Source organism: Salmo trutta, chromosome 33 (assembly GCF_901001165.1).
Source record: "Salmo trutta chromosome 33, fSalTru1.1, whole genome shotgun sequence".
Taxonomy (NCBI): domain Eukaryota; kingdom Metazoa; phylum Chordata; class Actinopteri; order Salmoniformes; family Salmonidae; genus Salmo; species Salmo trutta.
Window position 1 is genome coordinate 37,639,249 of NC_042989.1, and position 25,529 is coordinate 37,664,777.

Consider the following 25,529-nt stretch of genomic DNA (forward strand, 5'->3'; position numbering starts at 1 on the left):
CAAAAACTTTTCTGCTGCAGCCACAATACTGTTTAGTTTCTTCGAGTTCTTTGAGACTTATGCGTACAGTTTATAACCGTGGCAATGAACGCAACAAAATCCATCTTTTTAATATCAGTATGTGTACAGTAGATGGCGCTATATCCCCACGGGTGGTGTGGGCCTCAATCAGAAGAGTAAGGAACATTCATTACTTTGGAGCGTTCTAAAACGTTAACGAAAAATTATTGATTAAATAATTGATAAACCTGAACCTTGTGTGATGGACGTGCGTCATTAGCAAGCAATGTGTCTGAAGGAGATTGTACTGCGAGATGTGTTATAATAATATAATTGCTGCTTTTCCAGATTGCAATGCAGTGTAGTGGCACAGTGGTCTATGGCATTGCATCTCAGTGCAAGAGGTGTCACTACAGTCCCCGGGTCGAATCCAGGGTGTATCACATCCGGCCGTGATTGGGAGTCCCATAGGGCGGCGCACAATTGGCCCAGCGTCATCCGGGGTATGCCGTCATTGTAAATAAGAATCTAAATTAGATCGCTTGTTGTTTCCACTGGGAGCAAATTAGTCATAGTGGGCAGAACCAGGGTTGCCACGCCTAGCTAAAATTTCTAACCCAATTACCTTTGAAAACCCACCCACAAAGAAAACTATCCAATTTTTTTTCGCAGCAAGTGAGGAGTTGTCACATTTATCCAATTAACCCCTTTTCCAGGATGTTATGGAGTGGACTAAGCAGGAATATCAAAGTCGTTTTTAACGATGTAGGCAAAGAAGCAAAATGTGATTTTCCATCAATTATAATTCTTGCAAGAGAAAAGATAAAATCACCGTATTAAACTCTCCAGATAATTTCCCATCAATGGATGTCGATATAACTTGTTTTGAATGCTATGATTAAGCAGTAAGGCCCTAGGTGTGGTAAATTGCATTTGGAAAGTATTCAGACCGCTTGACTTTTTCCAAATTTTGTTGCGTTCCAGCCTTATTTAAAATTAAATCTACACACTATACCCCATAATGACCAAGCAATAACAGGGTTTTAGAAAATGTTGGCACATATATTTACAAAATAAAGTGAAATATCATATTTACATAAGTATTCAGACCCTTTACTCAGTACTTTGTTTAAGCACCTTTGGCAGTGATTACAGCCTTGAGTCTTCTTCGGTATGACGCTACAAGCTTGGGACACCTGTATTTTGGGAGTTTCTGCCAATCTTCTCTGCAGAATCTCTCAAGCTCTGTCAGGTTGGATGGGAGCATTGCTGCACAGCTATTTTCAGGTCTCTCCAGAGATGCTTGATCGAGTTCAAGTCCAGACTCTGGCTGGGCCACTCCAGGGAGTTCAGAGACTTGTCCCGAAGCCACTCCTGTGTTGTCTTGGCTGTGTACTTAGGGTTGTTGTCCTTTTGGAAGGTGAATCTTCATCCCAGTCTGAGGTCCTGAGCGCTCTGGAGCAGGTTTTTCATCAAGGATCTCTCTGTACTTTGCTCCGTTCATCTTTCCCTCGATTCTGACTAGTCTCCCAGTCCCTGCCGCTGAAAAACATCCCCACAGCATGCTGCCACCACCATACTTCACTGTAGAGATGGTGCCAGGTTTCCTCCAGACGTGACACTTGGCGTTCAGGCCAAAGAGTTCAATCTTAGTTTCATCAGACCAGAAAATCTTGTTTGTCATGGTCTGAGAGTCTTTAGTTGCCTTTCGGCAAACTCCAAGTGGGCCGTCATGTGCCTTTTACTGAGGAGTAGCTTCCGTCTGGCCACTCTACCATAAAGGCCTGATTTGTGGAGTGCTGCAGAGATGGTTGTCCTTCTGGTAGGTTCTCCACAGAGGAACTCTAGAACTCTGTCAGAATAACAATCGGGTTCCTGGTCACCTCCCTGACCAAGGCCCTTCTCCCCCGATTGCTCAGTTTGGCCGGATGGCCAGCTCTAGGAAAGGTCTTTGTAACCACCAACTTCTTCCATTTAAGAATGATGAAGGAAACTGTGTTTTTGGGGACCTTAAATGCTGCAGAAATGTTTCGGTACCCTTCCCCAGATCTGTGCCTCGACCTCATGGCTTGGTTTTTTTCTCTGACGTGCACTGTCAAGAGTGGGACCTTATATACACAGGTGTGTGTCTTTCCAAATCACGTCCAATTGAATTGGACTCCAATCAAGTTGTATAAATATCACAAGGATAATCAATTGAAACAGGTTGCACCTGAGCTCAATTTCAAGTCTCATAGCAAAGGGTCTGAATACTTATGTAAATAAGTTATTTCTGTTTTTTATGTTGTATAAATTTGCTAAACACTCTAAAAACCTGTTTTTTACTTCGTCATTATGGAGCATTGTTTGTAGATTGATGAAAACATTTTTTTAAATCAATTTTAGAATAAGGCTGCAATGTAACAAAATGTGGAAAAAGGGAACGGGGTCTGAAAACATTCCGAATACACTGTACAGTGAAGAGGCGACTCCGGGATGCCTCCTTCTAGGCTGAGTTCCTCTGTCCATTGTCTGTGTTCTTTTTCCCATCTTAATCTTTTATTTTTATTGGCCAGTCTGAGATATGGCTTTTTCTTTGCAACTCTGCCTAGAAGGCCAGCATCCCGGAGTCGCCTCTTCACTGTTGACATTGAGACTGGTGTTTTACGGGTACTATTTAATGAAGCTGCCAGTTGGGGACTTGTGAGGTGTCTATTGCTCAAACTAGACACTCTAATGTACTTGTCCTCTTGCTCAGTTGTGCACCAGGCCCTCCCACTCTTTATATTCTGGTTAGAGCCAGTTTGCACTGTTCCGTGAAGGGAGTAGTACACAGCATGGTATGAGATCTTCAGTTTCTTGGCAATTTCTCACATGGAATAGTCTTCATTTCTAAGAACAAGAATAGACTGACAAGTTTCACAAGAAAGTTCTTTGTTTCTGGTCATTTTGAGCCTGTAATCGAACCCACAAATGCTGACGCTCCAGATTCTCACGTAGTCTAAAGGACAGTTTTATAGCTTTAAAAAAAAAAAAAAATCTGAACAGTTTTTAGCTGTGCTAACATAATTGCAAAAGGGTTTTCTAATGACCAATTAGCCTTTTAAAATTCTAAACATAGATTAGTTAACACAACATGCCATTGGAACACAGGAGTGACAGTTGCTGATAATGGGCCTCTGTACACTTATGTAGATATTCCATATATTTTTTTTTTAATCTGCCGTTTCCAGCTACATTAGTCATTTACAACATTAATGTCTATACTGTATTTCTGATCAATTTGATGTTATTTTAAATGGACAAAAACATTTCTAAGTGACCCCAAACTTTTGAACAGTATTGTACCAGTCATAAGTTTGGACACATCTACTCATTGAAGGGTTTTTCTTTATTTTTACTATTTTGCACATTGGATAATAATAGTGAAGACATCAAAACTATGAAATAACACATATGGAATCATGTAGTAACCAAAGAAGTGTTAAACATATCAAAATATATTTTAGCTTCTTCAAAGTAGCCCCCCTTTGCCTTGACGACTTTGCACAATCTTGGCATTCTCTCAACCAGCATTTCAATTAACAGGTGTGCCTTGTTAAAAAAAAGGTTTTGGTGGAAATTCTATCCTTCATAATGCGTTTGAACCAATCAGTTGTGTTGTGACACGGAAGGGATGGTAAACAGAAGATAACTCTATTTGGTATATGACCAAGTCCATATTATGGCATGAACAGCTCAAATAATCAAAAGAGACAGTCCATCATTACTTTAAGACATGAAGGTCAGTCAATTTGGTTAATGTCAAGAACATTGCAGTGCAGTCGCAAAAACCATCAAGCACTATGATGAAACTGGCTCATGAGGACCGCCACTGGAAAGGAAGACCCAGAGTTTCCTCTGCTGCAGAGGATAAGTTCATTAGAGTTACCAGCCTCAGAAATTGTAGCCCAAATAAATGCTTCATAGAGCTCAAGTAACAGACACATCTCAACATCAACTGTTCAGAGGAGACTGTGTGAATCAGGCCTTCATGGTCGAATTGCTGCAAAGAAACCACTACTAAAGTATACCAATAAGAAGAAGAGACTTGCTTGGGCCAAGAAAGATGAGCACATTTCTATTTAACCAGGCAAGTCAGTTAAGAACAAATTCTTATTTACAATGACGGCCTAGGAACATTGGGTTAACTGCCTTGTTCAGGAGCAGAACGACAGATTTTTACCTTGCCAGCTCGGGGATTCGATCTAGCAACCTTATGGTTACTGTCCCAACACTGTCCCAACACTCTAACCACTAGGCTACCTGCCTATACATATTTTTTTTGTATGAAATTAGGTGCAATTTAGAAGTAGCCCAAAAACGTGTTTAAATCGCCTCTGTCTAAGATATCCGATGGTCAACAGACCAATTACTGCAAAATTGGGCTACCTGTGTAAACACAGCCTTAGAGAACTTGATGGTTAGGAATACTCTGGCTAAATTCACTCCTTTTTGTGTGTAAACAAAATATTGTTTAGTTTGAGGACTTCACACTTTCGAATGAGAATAATCCAGTATCACATTTTGTTATAAATAAATTGACCACAACCTGAGTAAGAATTATATGTGATTCACACTCCCGCACACAGGTGGCGACCGACTGTCTACGTTTGTGTAGTTTGAAACACGCCTAGTCTGTCGAAAAAGAAAAATGCGCAAATTGCCATCGCTTTTGTGTACGATCCCTTTGGAATAGATATCCATGCGTAAATAACAATTTATTCGTTAAACAATGAACATTTGATTCAAAATAAGCATTTATAATTCCGTTTTAGCGAAGCAAGGCCTCAGGTAAGACCCTTCTCGGGAAGTCTGTTACAGCAGGGCAAATGGCCAGACAAGGCCTTCAGTTAACTAACGTCAGCTAATGTTACTCATAGCTAAAGTTAACAAAACAATACATTAAACTGTCACCACATACGTTTTTATAATAACAAAATAGAGAAATATGTAGCTACCTAACGTTAGCTAAACCAAATGTACTGTAGCTTAGCGGGAAATGGTGGCTAAAACCTGAATTTGTGCAGGTATCTCCCTCCCAGTTTGTTTTGTTTTGCTTCATTACTTGGAATGTATTCATAACGCCGATTGGTAGATTAAAACGTTTCGTCTGTTGTAAAAACGTGTTGCAACAAACAAGTTTACTCAAAAACGGAAAATGTTCTGCAACGAAAAGGAGTTTCCATTGGACACATTTAGGTCCCCTTCCCGTTGCGTTCGTTTGGTAATTAAACAACATCAAATTGTATTTGTCACAAGCGTCGAATACCAACAGGTGTTCAACCTTAACAGTGAAAAGCTTACTTATAAGCCCTTAATTAACCAACAATGCAGTTTAAGTATTTACTAAAATAAACTGAAGTAAAAAAAATTGAAATAGAAAAATAACAATTAAGGAGCAACAAAATAATAAACCATAGTGAGGCTATATACAGGGTACAGTGTCAATGTGCGGGGGCACTGGTTAGTCCAGGTAATTGAGGTAATGTAGATAGCGGTAAAGTGACTATGCATAGATAATAAACAGAGTAAACCCAGGTAACAGTTACCTGTTTCTGTTGTAAGACATAATGAATACACCTCCTGGGCAGAGGAGAAGTACCTAGTTAGCTACCATTCATTTTCCTATTAATTAGACAGATCTGTAAGTGTTATAATGTCAAAATACAATTAGTTACTCAACAAAATATTGGGTTTCGCTGAGCAACTATTGTCATTTACTACCTTCACACCTGGGATGTACTTCTAAAAATGGCCTAAATAAAAATGTACAAGTAACTGAAAAAAATCCCTTGTCTGGAAATAATCTGTATTATTTTAGACCAAGTATGCCATGTACCTAATCTATCAACGTTTATTGGAGGTGCCAAAAAAAATGTGAATTTGGCTCATGCACTCTTTCCAGACAATTATTTTCCGGTTGCTTGTAAATGTTTGTTTAGACATTTTTGGGAAGTACATTCTGGGCATGGTGGCTGTAAATTAATGGTAGCTAACTGAGCTAGAGGTGTGACTCGTCATATATTCATTATCTCCTCCTCTGCCCATATACTGGTTCAGCTAAAAACCAAACCCGAATAATAGCTAGCTACCTTGCAATTTTAGACATGATTTCTTAGCTTAGCCAGCTGAGGCTCCATACAGTAAACTAAATTAGCATAGCAACATTGATCAAATGACTGGCTACCTCAGAAAACAAATGAATGTGTGCACTAACTAGATAGCAAGCCACCAAATGACAACAGTCCTGTATTTCATACAGGCTTTTTTTCCTTTTACAGGTTGTTTATCTGGTCTTTACTTTAGGACAGCGAGGATAAAAAGCCTGCCGCTCTCCTTCCACACTGAGCCCAAGCCTATACTGACTGGGTCCTGAAGTTCCCTGGGCACCGCAGGAGAGATGGCATCAGTGAAAGAAAGCAGTCAAACACTCCGGCTGAACATCATCACAAAAGATATAGAAGAGGAAGTGAAGATTTGGGAATGCGATGATTACGCAGGTAACAGAGCAGGGTTTATCATGGGAATTGGATGATTACCCAGGTAACAGAGCAGGGTTTATCATGGGAATTGGATGATTACCCAGGTAACATAGCAGGGTTTTGTTACGAACCGGCTCAGAGTTCGCAACAAAAGGGAGACAAGGAGTATCAAAATATATATTGATTAAATAAAGTAATTAACAATGGTGTGTGTAATCAGTAGTGTAAGTGAGTGTTTTGCATACCTGAATGTAATAATGCAGGGTGTTGAAGGGTGCCAAAGCAAACAACCAAAAAGCCACAACTAGCACAACCAAAAACAACAAGGTGTCTGCATGGAGAGTCTCCCCAATGAATGTGGAGGTCTATTTATCCTGGGACACACCCGAGCCCAGGTGTTTCCCATGTAGCTGACGACCCTCCCAACTCCGCCCACCAGCATCCTAATAAGGAACAAGAGCAGAGAGAGAAAATACGGCAGACAGAGTGGGAGGGTCGTCACAGTTTATCATGGGAATTGGATGATTACCCAGGTAACAGAGCGGGGGTTTATCATGGGAATTGGATGATTACCCAGGTAACAGCAGGGTTTATCATGGGAATTGGATGATTACCCAGGTGACAGAGCAGGGTTTATCATGGGAATTTGATGATTACCCAGGTAACAGAGCAGGGTTTATCATGGGAATTGGATGATTACCCAGGTAACAGCAGGGTTTATCATGGGAATTGGATGATTACCCAGGTGACAGAGCAGGGTTTATCATGGGAATTGGATGATTACCCAGGTGACAGAGCAGGGTTTAATCAACAGCGGTTACAACCAAGGTAAGACGGCAGGAGTGTATTCCTTAGGCCCAGACTGTAGCAAAACATTTAGTCTGTTGCGAAATGTTTTGTAACAGAAACCGTTTACTTCAGGGATCATCAACTAGATTCTGCTGTGGGCCGATTTTTATTTTCTTGAGCGGATGGCCAGGGAAACATAACTACAAATAATTTGTAGACCGCAAATTGACGCAAGAAGCCCAAACAGATATTTGACTAAAACCTTGCTTACGTTTATATACAATCACATACAGTATATCTCTATAATGCGTGGGAATACTTTGCAAAATCACTTGGAGCTGAATTGTTGGTGCTTTTACAATAATTTTCGGTAAAAAAAATGTTGGGCTCTAAACTTTACGTTTAGAGTCAAATAAAATGACTCTAAACGTAAAACGTTCTGCAATGTAAATTAGTTTCTTCCAAGTCAAATCACATGTTATTTGTTGCATACACGTGTTTAGCAGATGTTATTGCGGGTGTAACCAAATGCTTGTAAGTGCCGTGCACACACTTGAGGTTTTGCGCAAAATAGTTATTTTTTCAAATAAAATGACTAAACGTAAAACGTTCTGCAATGTAAATTAGTTTCTATTGGACACATTTCAGGTAGGTCCCTCCCTGTTTTGTTGCGTTTGCTTTTGTTTACTTCCGTTTGGTTCCTTGAATAAACGGTTTCCATTGCAAAATGTTTTGCATCAGGCCAAACTGTTTGCTATCGTGTGCACTAATGATTACACCCGAAAGTTTATCAACAGCTGTTACACCAGTGTTGTTCTGGTTCTCAAGGGCCAAAGTGTCTGCTGGTTTTCATATTTTCATACTTTTAGTCAGAGATAGATTGGTTACATTACTTTTAAGATGCTATTCTATTTTTCACTTAGGACGCCTGGGGTTAGGACGCCTGGGGTTAGGACGTCTGGGGTTGGGACGCCTGGGGTTGGGACGCCTGGGGTTGGGACGCCTGGGGTTGGGACGGCTGGGGCTGGGGTTGGGACGGCTGGGGTTGGGACGCCTGGGGCTGGGACGCCTGGGGCTGGGACGCCTGGGGTTAGGACGCCTGGGGTTAGAATGCCTGGGGTCAGGACACCTGGGGTTGGGGTTGGGACACCTGGGGTTAGGACGCCTGGGGCTGGGGTTGGGACGCCTGGGGCTGGGGTTGGGACGCCTGGGGCTGGGGTTGGGGTTAGGACGCCTGGGGTTGGGACGCCTGGGGTTGGGACGCCTGGGGTTGGGACGCCTGGGGTTGGGGTTGGGACGCCTGGGGTTGGGACGGCTGGGGTTGGGGTTGGGACGGCTGGGGTTAGAACGCCTGGGGCTGGGGTTGGGACGCCTGGGGCTGGGGTTGGGACGCCTGGGGCTGGGGTTAGAACGCCTGGGGCTGGGGTTAGAACGGCTGGGGTTGGGAGACGCCTGGGGTTGGGACGCCTGGGGTTGGGACGCCTGGGGTTGGGACACCTGGGGCTGGGGTTGGGACGCCTGGGGTTGGGACGCCTGGGGCTGGGACGCCTGGGGCTGGGACGCCTGGGGCTGGGGTTGGGACGCCTGGGGTCGGGACGCCTGGGGCTGGGACGCCTGGGGCTGGGGTTGGGACGCCTGGGGCTGGGGTTGGGACGCCTGGGGCTGGGACGCCTGGGGCTGGGGTTGGGACGCCTGGGGTCGGGACGCCTGGGGCTGGGACGCCTGGGGCTGGGGTTGGGACGCCTGGGGTCGGGACGCCTGGGGCTGGGACGCCTGGGGCTGGGGTTGGGACGCCTGGGGCTGGGACGCCTGGGGTTAGGACGCCTGGGGTTAGAATGCCTGGGGTCAGGACACCTGGGGTCAGGACACCTGGGGCTGGGGTTGGGACGCCTGGGGTTGGGACGCCTGGGGTTGGGACGCCTGGGGTTGGAACGCCTGGGGCTGGGGTTGGGACGCCTGGGGTTGGAACGCCTGGGGCTGGGGTTGGGACGCCTGGGGCTGGGGTTGGGACGCCTGGGGCTGGGGTTGGGACGCCTGGGGCTGGGACGCCTGGGGCTGGGGTTGGGACGCCTGGGGCTGGGGTTGGGACGCCTGGGGCTGGGGTTGGGACGCCTGGGGCTGGGGCGCCTGGGGTTGGGGCTGGGACGCCTGGGGTTGGGGCTGGGACGCCTGGGGTCAGGACGCCTGGGGCTGGGGTTAGGACACTTAGGACACCTGGGGCTGTTGTGGATTGAGCCAGGCATTTTAAAAAGGACATACTTGGGTTATTTAGTTGCTCGCCAACCACTTTGCTACATGGTTTTAGTATTTATTTTATTTCCTCAAGTCACTGCAAGATAACATAGTTTAAACTTTTTCCTTGTTCTCATTTTACACAGAAGAGAGTCCAGAGATGGCGTCAGTGAAGATGGCAGACAGCACTCAAACACTGGGGCTGAATGTCACCTTTAAAGAAGAGGAGAAGGATGACTTTGGGGAATCTGATCATGGTGAGAGCAGGTTTGATCTAGTTTTTTTTAGGCCTGTCCGATGATCCAGGAAAACATTAGTTGACGTCACAGTTTAAAGTCCCACAACAGCGATTAAAAAAAAATTAAAAAACTTTTCCTGTGGGGAAAAAATGACATTCCAAGTCAGATCACATTTTATTTGTTGCATACACATGTTTAGCAGATGTTATTGCGGGTGTAGCGAAATGCTTGTAAGTGCAGTGCAGTGCACACACACTTGAGGTTTTTATTTTATTTTTTACACAATTGCCAAATTCAAGTGTTTGGCAATTCAAGGAGTTGGTCTGATATCATCGGCTTCCCCTCTTGCTTGCGAGAACAATAGAGGAGCAATGTAGGACAATTGCACTTTTTATTTTATTTTTTACTAGGCAAGTCAGTTAAGAAATTCTTACTTACAATGACGGCCTACCGGGGAACAGTTGGTTAACTGCCTTGTTCAGGGGCAGAACGATAGGTTTTTACCAGCTCTGGGATTCGATCCAGCAACCTTTTGGTTACTGGCCCAACGCTCTAATCACTAGGCTACCTGCTGCCCCCACCAACCAGTGGCCACTTGATAACAAATTACCTGAAATGGCAGCCTAATTCAGATATTTTTCTACCAATTATTTTTGTTGTTGTTGTGCTAAGCCAGAGTACACCTGGACCACCTATTGAGGTGCTATTGTTAATGAAATCAGGTGCTACATTAGGCTCTAGGGAGGCTGGAGTGGGTCTTCAACACTATAATCGCTAAAGTGAACGATGCATAATCTGTTGTATTGGCACATGTGACCGACCCAGCTCAAATCGGTCTTATGAAGCAACATTTGTAATTGATTTTTTTTATTTTTTACATTGGATAAAAGTAGAGACTCAGAGCTACAACATTGTATATCATACACTACAGTTGAGGAACAATGGGAAAGTATTTATCCTTTGAACGTCGATGAACTTGTAAACTCATTTTTGAGAAAATGGCCTTTGAATGTTTTGGTACCTACTGGAGAGCTCTTCTTGTCTACACCCATTCAGCATTAATCACACCTTCTTAAGCCTTAGCCCCACCCATCTCTTTAAGGATTCACATGTGAGGTCATGTGCTAAACAGTGAGTAGTGTAGTAAAGATTAAGACTAAAAGTGGTAAAAGTAGTAGCCTACAATAAGGAATAATTCCAGGTAAACAGTGTCCAGATAAAAATATTTTATAAATATTGCATAGTAGAAATATATAGTATCAATATAAGTAATATATAGTACGAACAATATCACTATCAGTGATAGATGAGGTAGTGTTATGCAAACAATCAGACTGTTTTGCTAGCACAGACTGGAATATGTTCTGGGATTCTTCTGATGGCATTGAGGAGTACACCATATCAGTCACTGGATTTATCAATAAGTCCATCGAGGACATCGTCCCCACAGTGACTGTACGTACATACCCCAACCAGAAGCTATGTATTACAGGCAACATCCGCGCTGAGCTAAAGGCTAGAGTTGCCGCTTTCAAGGTGCGGAACTCTAACGAAACATCAAACAGGCAAAGCGTTAATACAGGGCTAAGATTGAATCGTACTACACCGGCTTTGACGCTTGTCGGATGTGACAGGGTCTGCAAACTATTACAGACTACAAAGGGAAGCACAGCCACGAGCTGCCCAGTGACACGAGCCAAATCACTTCTATGCTCGCTTCGAGGCAAGCAACACTGAGGCATGCATGAGAGCATCAGCTATTCCGTAAGACTGTTTGATCATGCTCTCCGAAGCCGACGTGAGTAAGACCTTTAAACAGGTCAACATACACAAGGCTGCGGGGCCAGACGGATTACCAGGACATGTTCTCCGGGCATGTGCTGACCAACTGGCAGGTGTCTTCAATGACATTTTAACCTCTCTGGCGCATGTGGGACAAACTCGTCCCACCTACGTAACAGCCACTGAAATCCAGTGGCGCGATTTTTGAATCGTTAGAAATACTATTACTTCAATTTCTCAAACATATGACTATTTTACAGCTATTTAAAGACAAGAATCTCGTTAATCTAACCCCACTGTCCGATTTCAAAAAGGCTTTACAACGAAAGCAAAACATTAGATTATGTCAGCAGAGTGCCCAGCCAGAAATAATCAGACACCCATTTTTCAAGCTAGCATATCATGTCACATAAAACCAAACCACAGCTAAATGCAGCACTAACCTTTTATGATCTTCATCAGATGACACACCTAGGACATTGTGTTATACAATACATGCATGTCTGTTCAATCAAGTTCATATTTATATCAAAAAACAGCTTTTTACATTAGCATGTGACGTTCAGAAAAAGCATAACCCCCGCAAACTTCCGGGGAATTTACTAACAGTTTGCTAAATTACTCACGATAAACGTTCACAAAAAGCATAACAATTATTTTAAGAATTATAGATACATTACTCCTCTATGCACTCGATATGTCCGATTTTAAAATAGCTTTTCGGATGAAGCACATTTTGCAATAATCCAAGTACATAGCCCGGCATCACAGGGCTAGCTATTTAGATACCCACCCAGGTCAGCCTCCACCAAAATCACATTTCCTATAAGAAAAATGTTCTTACCTTGCTTGTTCTTCGTCAGAATACACTGCCAGGACTTCTACTTCAATAACAAATGTTGGTTTGGTCCCAAATAATCCATCGTTATATCCAAACAGCGACGTTTTGTTCGTGAGTTCTAGACACTATCAGAATGCTTCATCACGGTGTCGCGCATGGCGCATTGGCGTGACAAAAATGTCTAAATATTCCATTACCGTACTTCGAAGCATGTCAACCGCTGTTTAAAACCAATTTTTATGCCATTTATCTCGTAGATAAGTGATAATATTCCGACCGGGAATATGCATTGAGCCTAAACAGCCGAATAAAATTTCTCCTCAGGAGCGAATCGTGCACGCGCCTCATTCAAAGGTCCTCTGAGCAGCCACTTACAAAAGGTGATAATGTGTTTCAGCCTGAGGCTCCCTCGTAAACCTTCAGGTTTTTCGCGGGTTCTTAGAGCCTATTGGAGCCCTGGGAATTGTCACGTTACAGCTAAGATCCTTACTTTTCAATAAAAAGATGCAAGACGCACGACTCCTTGTCAGACAGGGTACTTCCTGCTTGAAACCTTGTCAGGTTTTTGCCTGCCATAGGAGTTCTGTTATACTCACAGACACCATTCAAACAGTTTTAGAAAATTCAGAGTGTTTTCTATCCAAACCTGAACAATAATATGCATATTCTAGCTTCTGAGTTGGTGTAGGAGGCAGTTAAAATTGGGAACATATTTTTTCCAAAATTCTCAATACTGCCCCCTATCCCAAACAGGTTAAACATGTCCCTGATTGAGTCTAATACCAACATGCTTCAAGCAAACCACCATAGTGCTCTTGGGCACAGGGACTAAGGTAACCTGCCTAAATGACTACAGACCTGTAGCACTCACGTCAGTAGCCATGAAGTATTTTAAATGGCTCACATTAACGCCATTATCCCAGAAACCCTAGACCCGCTCCAATTTGCATACTGCTCAAACCGATCCACAGATGCAATCTCTATTGCCCTTCCCCACCTGGACAGAAGGAACACCTACGTGAGAATGCTGTTCATTGACTACAGCTCAGCGTTCAACACCATAGTGCCCTCAACTCATCACTAAGCTAAGGATCCTGGGACTAAACACCTCCCTCTGAAACTGGATCCTGGACTTCCTGACGGGCCACCCCCAGGTGGTAAGGTTAGGTAGCAAAACATCTGCTACGCTGATCCTCAACACTGGAGCCCCTCAGGGGCGTGTGCTCAGTCCCCTCCTGTACTCCCTGTTCACCCACGACTGCATGGCCAGGCACGACTCCAACACCATCATTAAGTTTGCAGACGACACAACAGTAGTAGGCCTGATAAACGACGAGACAGCCTATAGGGAGGAGGTCAGAGACTTGGCGCCGACAGATGGCCGCCTCGCTTCGCGGTCCTAGGAAACTATGCAGTATTTTTGTTTTCTTGTGTTATTTCTTACATTGTTACCCCAGGAAATATTAGGTTTTATTACATAGTCGGGAAAAACTATTGGATATAAGAGCAACGTCAACTCACCAACATTACGACCAGGAATACGACTTTCCCGAAGCAGATCCTCTGTTTGGTCCACCACCCAGGACAATGGATCGTATCCCAGCCGGCGACCCAAAGCAACGGCGCCGCAGAAGGGGCAGACGGCGCGGTCTTCTGGTCAGGCTCCATAGACGGGCACATCGCGCACCGCTCCTGAGCACACTACTCACCAATGTTCAGTCACTTGACAACAAGGTAGACGAAATCCGAGCAAGGGTTGCCTTCCAGAGAGACATCAGAGATTAACGTTCTTTGTTTCACGGAAACATGGCTCACTCGGGATACGTCAGAGTCGGTACAGCCACCTGGCTTCTTCACGCATCGCGCCGACAGAAACAAACATCTCTCTGGTAAGAAGGGCGGGGGTGTATGCCTTATGATTAACGAGACGTGGTGTAATCATAACAACATACAGGAACTAAAGTAATTTTGTTCACCTGACCTAGAATTCCTTACAATCAAATGCCGACCGCATTATCTACCAAGAGAATTCTATTTGATCATAATCACAGTCGTGTATATCCCGCCCCAATCAGACACATTGACGGCCCTGAAAGAACTTAATTTGACTATGTAAACTGGAAACTACATATCCTGAGGCTGCATTTATTGTAGCTGGGGATTTTAACAAGGCTAATCTGAAAACAAGGCTCCCTATATTTTATCAGCATACGGAATGCGCGACCCGGGCTGGCAAAACTCTGGATCATTGTTATTCTAACTTTCCATTTAGTTGCTCCCAACCTATAGACAGAAACTAAAACGGGAAGCGCCCGTGCTCAGGTCTGTTCAACGCTGGTCCGACCAATTGGATTCCACGCTTCAAGATTGCTTCAATCACGTGGACTGGGATATGTTCCGCATAGCGTCAGACAATAACATTGATGAATACGCAGATTCGGTGAGCGAGTTTATTAGCAAGTGCATCGGTGATGTTGTACCCACAGCGTCTAGTAAAACATTCCCCAACCAGAAACCGTGGATTGATTGTAGCATTCGCGCAAAACTGAAAGTGCGAACCACTGCTTTTAAATCAGGGCAAGGTGACCGGAAACATGACCGAATACAAACAGTGTAGCTATTCCCTCCGCAAGGCAATCAAACAAGCTAAGCGTCAGTATAGAGACAAATTAGAGTTGCAATTCAATGGCTCAGACACGAGAGGTATGTGGCAGGGTCTACAGTCAATCACGGACTACAAAAGGAAAACCAGCCCCTTCGCGGACCACGATGTCTTGCTCCCAGACAAACTAAACAACTTCTTTGCTCGCTTTGAGGACAACACAGTGCCACTGATATGGCCCGCTACCAAAATCTGCAGGCTCTCCTTCACTGCAGCCAACGTGAGTAAAACATTTAAACGTGTTAACCCTCGCAAGGCTGCCGGCCCAGACGGCATCCCCAGCCGCGTCCTCAGAGCATGCGCAGACCAGCTGGCTGCTGTGGTTACTGACACATTCAATCAATCCTTATCCCAGTCTGCTGTTCCCACATGCTTCAAGAGGGCCACCATTGTTCCTGTTCCCAAGAAAGCGAAGGTAACTGAGCTAAATGACTATCGCCCCGTAGCACTCACTTCCGTCATCATGAAGTGCTTTGAAAGACTAGTCAAGGACCATATCTCCACCACCCTGCCTGACACCATAGACCCACTCCAATAGGTCCACAGACGACACAATCGCAATCACACTGCCCCAACCCATCTGGACAAGAGGATGTGAGTGCTACGATGAACAGCATTCTATGTAAGAATGCTGTTCATCAACGACAGCTCAGCAAATAACACCATAGTACCCTCAACTCGTCATTAAGCTCGAGACCCTGGGTCTCGACCCCGCCCTGTGCAACTGGGTCCTGGACTTCCTGACAGGCCGCCCCCAGGTGGTGAGGGTAGGTAACAACTGTATCAGGCTGTATCACCGCCTGGTACGGCAACTGCTCCGCCCACAACCGTAAGGCTCTCCAGACGGTAGTGAGGTCTGCACAACGCATCACCGGGGGCAAACTACCTGCCCTTCAGGACACCTACACCCCCTGATGTCACAGGAAGGCCAATAAGATCATCAAGGACAACAACCACCCGAGCCACTGCCTGTTCACCCCGCTATCATCCAGAAGGCGAGGTCAGTACAGGTGCATCAAAGCGGGGACCGAGAGACTGAAAAACAGCTTCTATCAAGGCCATCTGACTGTTAAACAGCCATCACTAACATTGAGTGGCTGCTGCCAACATACTGACTCATTTCTAGCCACTTTAACTTCTCTAGGGCCAGTGGGACGATTTCGTCCCACCTACGTAACAGCCAGTGTAATCCCGTGGCGCGTTATTCAAATACCTTAAATGCTATTACTTCAATTTCTCAAACATATGACTATTTTACACCATTTTAAAGACAAGACTCTCGTTAATCTAACCACACTGTCCGATTTCAAAAAGGCTTTACAACGAAAGCAAAACATTAGATTATGTCAGCAGAGTACCCAGCCAGAAATAATCAGACACCCATTTTTCAAGCTAGCATATAATGTCACAAACCCAAACCACAGCTAAATGCAGCACTAACCTTTGATCGTCAACAGATGACAATCTTAGGACATTATGTTATACAATACATGCATGTTTTGTTCAATCAAGTTCATATTTATATCAAAAACCAGCTTTTTACATTAGCATGTGACTTTCAGAACCAGCATACCCCCCGCAAACTTCCGGTGAATTTACTAAATTACTCACGATAAACGTTCACAAAAAACAATTATTTAAAGAATTATAGATACAGAACTCCTTTATGCAATCGCGGTGTCAGATTTTAAAATAGCTTTTCGGTGAAAGCACATTTTGCAATATTCAGAGTACATTGCCCGGCCATCACGGCTAGCTAATTTGACACCCACCAAGTTTGGCCTTCACCAAAGTCAGATTTACTATAAGAAAAATTGGATTACCTTTGCTGTTCTTCGTCAGAATGCACTCCCAGGACTTCTACTTCAATAACAAATGTTGGTTTGGTTCAAAATAATCCATAGTTATATCCAAATAGCGGCGTTTTGTTTGTGCGTTCAAGTCACTATCCGAAGGGTGACGCGCCGGCGCATTTCGTGACAATTTTTTTTCTAAATATTCCATTACCGTACTTCGAAGCATGTCAAACGCTGTTTAACCTGTTGGGGGTAGGGGGCAGTATTTACACGGCTGGATAAAAAACGTACCCGATTTAATCTGGTTACTACTCCTGCCCAGTAACTAGAATATGCATATAATTATTGGCTTTGGATAGAAAACACCCTAAAGTTTCTAAAACTGTTTGAATGGTGTCTGTGAGTATAACAGAACTCATATGGCAGGCAAAAACCTGAGAAGATTTCATGCAGGAAGTGGCCTGTCTGACAAGGAGTCGTTCTTCTTGTCTCTGTTTATTGAAGAGTGGGGATCTTAGCTGTAACGTGACACTTCCTACGGCTTCCATAGGCTCTCAGAGCCCGGGAAAAAGTTGAACGATGACGAGGCAGCCCCAGGCTGAAACACAATCGCCTTTGCCAAGTGGCCGATAAGAGGACAAAGGAATTAGGCGCGTGCCCAATTCGACCCCATGCTGTATTTTCTTTCGGCTGTTTACCTAATTGCAGATTCCCGGTCGGAATATTATCGCTTTTTTACGAGAAAAATGGCATAAAAATTGATTTTAAACAGTGGTTGACATGCTTCGAAGTACGGTAATGAAATATTTAGAAATCTTTTGTCACGAAGTGCACCGTGCGCGTGACCGTTATTTACCATTGGGATAGTTTCTTGAACGCACGAACAAAACGCTGCTGATGGAACATAACTATGGATTATTTTGGACCAAACCTACATTTGTTATTGAAGTAGAAGTCCTGGGAGTGCATTCTGACGAAGAACAGGAAAGGTAATCAAACTTTTCTAATAGTAAATCTGACTTTGGTGAAGGCTAAACTTGGTGGGTGTCTAAATAGCTAGCCCTGTGATGCCGGGCTATCTACTTAGAATATTGCAAAATGTGCTTTCACCGAAAAGCTATTTTAAAATCGGACATATCGAGTGCATAGAGGAGTTCTGTATCTATAATTCTTAAAATAATTGTTATGCTTTTTGTAAACGTTTATCGTGAGTAATTTAGTAAATTGTTAGTAAATTCATCGGAAGTTTGCGGGGGGTATGCTAGTTCTGAACGTCACATGCTAATGTAAAAAGCTGGTTTTTGATATAAATATGAACTTGATTGAACAAAACATGCATGTATTGTATAACATAATGTCCTAGGTGTGTCATCTGATGAAGATCATCAAAGGTTAGTGCTGCATTTAGCTGTCTTCTGGGTTTTTGTGACATTATATGCTAGCTTGAAAAATGGGTGTCAGATTATTTCTGGCTGGGTACTCTGCTGACATAATCTAATGTTTTGCTTTCGTTGTAAAGCCTTTTTGAAATCGAACAGTGTGGTTAGATTAACGAGAGTCTTATCTTTAAATAGCTGTAAAATAGTCATATGTTTGAGAAATTGAAGTAATAGCATTTAAGGTATTTGAAAATCGCGCCACAGGATTCAACTGGCTGTTACGTAGGTGGGACGATTTCGTCCCGCCTGCCCTAGAGAGGTTAAAATAAATGTATGCTATTTTTCAAGGTAAAATAGCGATAATATTCCAACCGGGCGACGTTATGGTCATTAAAATACTGAAAGAAAAAAATTGAGTCTTCTCGTGCACTCGCGCATCAGTGTCATTGTATAGAATCTTCTCAGGTTTTGGCCTGCCATATGAGTTCTGTTATACTCACAGACACCATTCAAACAGTTTTAGAAACTTTAGAGTGTTTTCTATCCAGATTAAATCGAGTACGTGTTTTTTATCCGGCCGTGAAAATACTGCCCCCTATCCCAAACAGGTTAAAGGGATCGGGGGCAGTATTTTCACGGCCGGATGAAAAACGTACCCAAATTAAACTGCCTGCTACTCGGGCCCAGGAGGTAGGATATGCATATTATTGGTAGATTTGGATAGAAAACACTCTGAAGTCTCTAAAACGGTTTGAATGATGTCTGTGAGTATAACAGAACTCATATGGCAGGCAAAAACCTGAGACAAATCCAACCAGGAAGTGGGAAATCTGAGGTTGTAGTTTAAGTGATTGCCTTTACAGTATACAGTGACTTAGGGTTCATTTTGCACTTCCTAAAGCTTCCACTAGATGTCAACAGTCTTTAGAACCTTGTTTGAGGATTCTATGGTGAATTTGAAGGGAATAACAGCCCAAGGAAGTAGGTGTCCCATTATAAGGCATGGGCTCAGTCACGCGCAAGGACTTGGGAGCGAGCTGAGTTCATATTCATTCCTAAAGAGAACGGATAGGTCCGGTTGGAATTTTATTGAAGATATATGTTAAAAACAACCTAAAGATTGATTTTATACATCGTTTGACATGTTTCTACAAACTGTAGTATAACTTTTGACTTTGTCTGGACTAAGTAAGCACGCGCGTTGTGGATTTGGATAGTGAACCTAACGCGCAAACAAAATAGATGTATTTGGACATAAAGATAAACTATCGAACATTTATTGTGGAGCTGGGATTCCTGGGAGTGCATTCTGATGAAGATAATCAAAGGTAAGTGAATATTTATAATGTAATTTCTTAGTTTTATTGACTCCAAGATGGCGGGTTTCTGTTTGCTTGTTGTTGGTGTCTTCTGGGCTGTACTCAGAATATTGCAAATTGTGCTTTCGCCGTGAACCTTTTTTGAAATCTGACAAAGCGGTTGCATTTAGGAGAAGTGTATCTATAATTCTGTGCATAACACTTGTATATTGATCAAAGTTTATGATGAGTATTTCTGTAATATGTGTGCTCATTTACCAGATGTTTTGGAGGGAAAACGTTTCTGAACATTATCTATCCCCTCCAGCGTTATTCTGCGCTCTGGTACTCAGACGAGAGTGCTCTGAAATAGTTGCTGCGGTGACGTTCTATTGAAATGGATACTTGCATAGTCTTAAGTTTTAATACACAATAAAAACATTTTTATTTTAAAGCCACGATAGACAGGATTACCGTACACATACTGACCAGCTCAAAAATGGACAGAAGCAATCCAAACTCATCTCTCGGCATGTCCAGCCCACTTATTACCTCAGCCAATCATGGCTAGCGGGAAGGTTGCTGTCCTTTTCTGTGGCTTAACCAACTAGGCTCGTAATTTAACAATTTTATTCGTATTTACAGATAGCATACAAGTTTAAGGCACATGAAAGTTCACGTTCAAGATGGCAAAGTTTACGTTCAAACAGCTCTCCTGTGAAGTAGTGACCCGCAACATGTGACCTATTTCAGGAAACTAGGCGGATCTTCTAATTATAACCTCTAAATGGTATGTAACCTAATATCAGTCCACCAAATCCAAGCAGTTTTATCAGTCTACTCTGGCCTGCTTAAAGTACACTGTGAGCAGGAAATTGTTTATCATTTGACTGCGCATCTTGGGCATTTTTTTTGTTGTCGTTATAAAAATAAGCTTTTACCGTGTTCCAACACACACACACACACTTTCTGTTTCATAGTCATAACGAAAGGCACTCCACAAATTAAATTGATTGAACATATGTTTTTAGTGGTTTTGTATCCTACAGTAACAAACAAATATGCTATTGTGCTTGAAATAAAGTAAACATATTTGAATGTTACCTTAGGTCTTCATAAACACAACCAAGTTGTTATTTTTGTGAAAGCATATATGAAATGTATTAATTACACTGTTAGAATGTTAGTCAAAATGATTGCTCATTCGTTCCAAGAAGAGAGACCTACTGTAAGTAACCCATTTCAGGACTGCTTTATTGGGCACATTGCTTCCTTTTAATTTGATGCAAAAAATATGCATTTGTGTTTCACCAGCTCACTTATTGTTCTGTTGTCATTTACACAGGAGAGACCCCTAAATCCTCTGACCAAGTTGAGACATTTCCTGCTTCAGTCAAGCAACATCGGAAGGTGAGCAAAGCTAAGAGGTCTCACCACTGTCCTCACTGTGAGAAGAGTTTCCCGTTCCTTTCATATCTTGAAAGACACGTGCGTAAACATTCTGGAGAGAAGCCTTATTCCTGCTCTGACTGTGGGATGAGTTTCTCTCAACTGAGTGGCTTGAATGTGCACCAGCGAACACACACTGGAGAGAAGCCTCACCACTGTCCTCACTGTGAGGAGAGTTTCCCATTCCCATCATATCTTGAAAGACACCTGCGAAAACATTCTGGAGAGAAGCCTTATTCCTGCTCTGTCTGTGGGATGAGTTTCTCTCAACGCAGTGGCTTGAATGTGCACCAGCGATCACACACTGGAGAGAAACCTCACCACTGTCCTCACTGTGAGGAGAGTTTCCCATTCCCATCATATCTTGAAAGACACCTACGTAAACATTCTGGAGAGAAGCCTTATTCCTGCTCTGACTGTGGGATGAGTTTCTCTCAACTGAGTGGCTTGAATGTGCACCAGCGAACACACACTGGAGAGAAGCCTCACCACTGTCCTCAATGCAAGGAGAGTTTCCCATTCCCATCATATCTTGAAAGACACCTGCGAAAACATTCTGGAGAGAAGCCTTATTCCTGCTCGGTCTGTGGGATGAGTTTCTCGCAACTGAGTGGCTTGAATGTGCACCAGCGAACACACACTGGAGAGAAGCCTCACCGCTGTCCTCACTGTGAGAAGAGTTTCCCATTTCCATCGTATCTTGAAATACACCTGCGGAAACATTCTGGAGAGAAACCGTACTCCTGCTCTGACTGTGGGAAATGCTTCACAACATCAAGTCATCTAACCTCTCATCGGATAACTCACACAGGTGAGAAGCCTTACTCCTGCTCTGACTGTGGGAAGAGTTTCCCATTCCCATCATATCTTGAAAGACACCTGCGGAAACATTCTGGAGAGAAGCCTTACTGCTGCTCTGACTGTGGGAAATGCTTCACCACATCACGCAATCTAACACTTCATCAGAGTGCACACAGGGGAGAAGCCTTACTAATGATCTGACTGTGTGGAAGAATCTCATCTGGACAGCCTGAACCTTCACAAGTAAACACACAGGAGAAAAACCTTACTCCTGCTCTAACTGTGGGGAAGGATTTCACCTCACCAAGTCATCTAACCGTTCATAAGAGTACGCACGCAGGAGAAAAGCCTTATCAATGTTCTGAATGTGGGTAGCTTCAAACACCACCAGCGAATAAGTACAGGAGAGAAGTCGTACTCTTGTCCTGACTGAAGTGCTTCACCTCATTGAATCAGTTAAGTGTTCATAGCACTATATCTGCTGCGTCTTTGCTGATCAATTACATTGTAAATGACATTGTGCTGCCCTTTTTATAGACCCGTGGAAGTCTTTCGATTGTGTTGACCAATTTTGGCGGCAGGTAGCCTAGTGGTTAGAGCGTTGGACTAGTAACCGAAAGGTTGCAAGATCGAATCCCTGAGCTGACAAGGTAAAAATCTGTCGTTTTGCCCCTGAACAAGGCAGTTAACCCACTGTTCCTAGGCCGTCATTGAAAACATGAATTTGTTCTTAACTGACTTGCCTACTTAAATAAAAATTGGCCTGGGTCAGGCATCCTGCATTTGGTTTGAAAACAACCTGACAGAGAAGACACTTCTGATGGTGTTAAGTTTCCTTTAGTACTAAAGGTGACCCCCATGAGGTCGATTTTGGGCCCTGTACTTTTTACTATCTATATAAACACTATTGGTTTGTAAGAAATCGTTACCTCCACTTGTATGTGGACGATACTGTAGTGTATTCTGTTGCTCCTTCTGTTTACAAGGCTCTTCCAGAACTAAAATCTGCCTTATGCTTTGCAGAAAGCCTTTGTTGAACTGAAGTTGGTACTTAATGCAGGTATGTTATTTTCAAAAACACTTAAATGTATTTGATGTTTTATCCATATATTCATTGGATGGTGACAACATTTATAGTGTCCCTGTTTATAATAATAATACATGGGACTTATTTTCAATGACCCAAAGTCGCTTTTACCATTGTGGAAACTATACAGAAAACAAGACGACGCCAAGACAACAGCAGGAAGAAACAAAACCATGAAATCAAGGGGGAGGTGCTTAAAGGGAAACGAGTGGGATGTCAGTGTGGGGGAGGAGTTTGGCTGCAGAGTTCTGAACCATTTGGAGCTTATGGAGGGAGCTTGCGTTGATGCCTGGAAATCAGTGAGTTGCAGTAGTCGAGACGGGAGATGAATGCTTGGATCAGGGTTTCAGCCGCAGATGTAGTGGTGGAAAGAGGGTGCCGTCCAGGACAACACCAAGGTTGAGGCGGAGACAATGGTATCTGGATGTTGAAGTGATGGAGCATCTGACCAAGGGGAGGATGTAGATGAAGAGTAAGGGGCCCAGCACAGAGCCCTGGGGGACACCCTGTGTAACTGCAGCTGTGTGAGGTATGGCCATTGAGGGAGATGTAGTGGGTCTGGTTGGTGAGGTATGATTGTAGCCAGGAGAGTGCCCTCAACACCCAGACCCTCAAGCCTGGTGACCAGGACTTGTCGGGTCACCGTGTCAAAGACAAATCAGGATGTTGAGGGCACCGGCATCAGCAGAGGTTAGGTCATTGATGACTTTGAGGGGGTGGAAACCAGACTGGATGGGCTCAAATAGGTTATTGTTCAGGAGGTGGGTTTGTAGTGGAGAGGCAACTAGCCTTTTCAAGTGATTTAGCGAGGAAGAGGAGGTTGGAGATGGTACGATAGTCATTGAGGATGGAGGTATCTAGTCCCGGCTTCTTTAGGATGGGGGGGACTGCAGCTGTTTTGTACATGGATGGGACAGCTCCATGGGTGAGGTTGATGATGTGGGTAAGATATGGACAGAGAGCAGGCAGGCTTTGATGACAACAGTGGGGAGAGGATCCTGGGAGCAGGTTGTAGTCCTGGGTGACATGTCAAGTTGAGTATATTGGGGGCCGAATGTGGAGAGTCGGGTTTCAGGGGTAACAGTTGAGGAGGTTGACGGGGAGGGGCGGTTGAGGCAGATTTATCAGTCAGTGATTAGTTTAATCTTGTCCTTGAAAAAAAACTGAAGGAAGGAGTTGCAGAGTTCAGTCAAGGGAGTAGAGAAGGTGTGGTCACAGGGCTGAAGTAGTTTCTTGACAGTGGGGAACAGAGTCTGGTTCTTATTTGAGCTGTTGAAGTAGGTTGACCTGGCAGCACTGAGGCCATCTCTGTAGGTGGAGAGGTGGAGTTTGTAGGCCTCAGCGTGGACGGTGAGCCCAGACTTCCTGCTCAGGCTCCAGCCAGCTTGTTTCAGAGCACGAAGTTCATGGGCAAACCAGGGATGAGGAGGATGAGACGGGTTCAGTTTTGGGAGGCCAGAGAGTTGAGGGGGACATATATAGAGCAGTGTTTAATTGGGCTGCAGATGTCACCAGGAGAGAAGCCTTACATATGACTGACGCACATTCAACTCATTCTTTACAGAGCCTTATCAGTAATGGTAGATCTGCGGAGAATAAAGTTACCCAAAATTCCATTCACAGAAGATGTGTGGGACATTCTAAAATGCTTGTGGTGATCTCCCAACGATGGCTTAATGTGACTTAAGGACGTAAAATCAACATGAGGGGGGTGGAATCCAGGGGTAACTGAGTAATGTTGCTAACATTTGTGTAAAAGGAGAAAAATGTCATACAAGTATTGATACATATTTGAATTCAATCTATTAAAGATGATATATGGAACTGTGTTTGGTCAATTCTGTAACAATTTGATGTTCCTATATTTACTTTATGAAGGCCAAACTATTGGCTACGAGTTAGAATGTGTTTACGCTGAATCCAATTATCCCTCTTTGATTTAGGATAAAGCTCAACAATAAAAACACTCACTGGAGGTCAATAGTAAATCAATGAATTATTTATGCAAATAGATCTTTCAGAGTCATTGACATAGATGCTCAATATGAAAGAGCTGTGAACTCGCTCCCATCTACCAAAACCTTCCCTTTTGTGTTCTAAGCACAGCAGCCGTTGTTTTAAAATGTGCTAATACATACAGTGCAATGGAAGGGGTGTGGCATGTCGGCGGAGGACCAGGATGTTGAACTCAGACCACTATTGAGGACGGGAAGCGCTGCTAAGGTCCACAATAGTAGGTTTTGGTAGACGGAATGTGCTAAGGTCCACAATAGTAGGTTTTGGTGGACAGAAGGTGCTCTTTGGTAAAAGGAGTAAATTGATCATCAAAAAGAAAGGAGGACAAAGGCACTATTCATATAATGAATTAAAATGCCTTTATTTGTATGGCATGTTCAATGGAAACAAAGTAAAAAAAATGTGATGCGTTTCGGCTGCATGGCCTTCGTCAGGGAGTACTCAAAAGCATTCTGATGGCTCAAAACGGCCAGAAACAAAGTACTATCTTCAGAAACTCGTCAGTCTATTCTTGTTCTGAGAAATGAAGGATATTCCATGCGAGAAATTGCCAAGAAACTGAAGATCTGGTACAACGCTGTGTACGACTCCCTTCACAGAACAGCGCAAACTGGCTCTAACCGGAATAGAAAGAGGAGTGGGAGGCCCTGGTGCA

At 43.6% G+C, this 25,529-nt stretch overlaps 1 protein-coding gene across 8 annotated transcripts; it reads left to right on the forward strand.

Annotated features, from left to right (window-relative positions):
• The first annotated feature begins 4,615 nt into the window (after nucleotides 1-4,615).
• On the forward strand, nucleotides 4,616-24,682 carry LOC115172946 (oocyte zinc finger protein XlCOF6.1). Of its 8 annotated transcripts, none has more exons than XM_029730843.1 (6): nucleotides 4,618-4,812; nucleotides 6,303-6,521; nucleotides 9,671-9,781; nucleotides 20,867-20,931; nucleotides 22,795-22,831; nucleotides 22,989-24,682. In XM_029730843.1, the coding sequence occupies exons 2-6, from the start codon at nucleotides 6,422-6,424 to the stop codon at nucleotides 23,033-23,035; spliced, it is 360 nt and encodes a 119-aa protein (XP_029586703.1). In that variant the 5' UTR covers nucleotides 4,618-4,812; nucleotides 6,303-6,421; the 3' UTR covers nucleotides 23,036-24,682. The 8 variants fall into 8 exon arrangements, 6 of the variants coding, with proteins under 6 accessions (XP_029586700.1, XP_029586701.1, XP_029586699.1 ...); XM_029730844.1 differs by having other exon boundaries at nucleotides 4,619-4,812; nucleotides 24,423-24,682; XR_003871520.1 differs by having other exon boundaries at nucleotides 4,617-4,812; nucleotides 20,867-22,831.
• Nucleotides 24,683-25,529: the final 847 nt, after the last annotated feature.

Excerpts from the sequence above, each read along its gene's own strand:
- LOC115172946 (XM_029730840.1), top strand. The coding sequence starts at position 6,422 with ATGGCATCAGTGAAAGAAAGCAGTCAAACACTCCGGCTGAACATCATC. Across the intron at positions 6,522-9,670 it reads GGAATGCGATGATTACGCAG|AAGAGAGTCCAGAGATGGCG; the intron begins GTAACAGAGCAG and ends CATTTTACACAG. Across the intron at positions 9,782-20,866 it reads CTTTGGGGAATCTGATCATG|GAGAGACCCCTAAATCCTCT; the intron begins GTGAGAGCAGGT and ends TCATTTACACAG.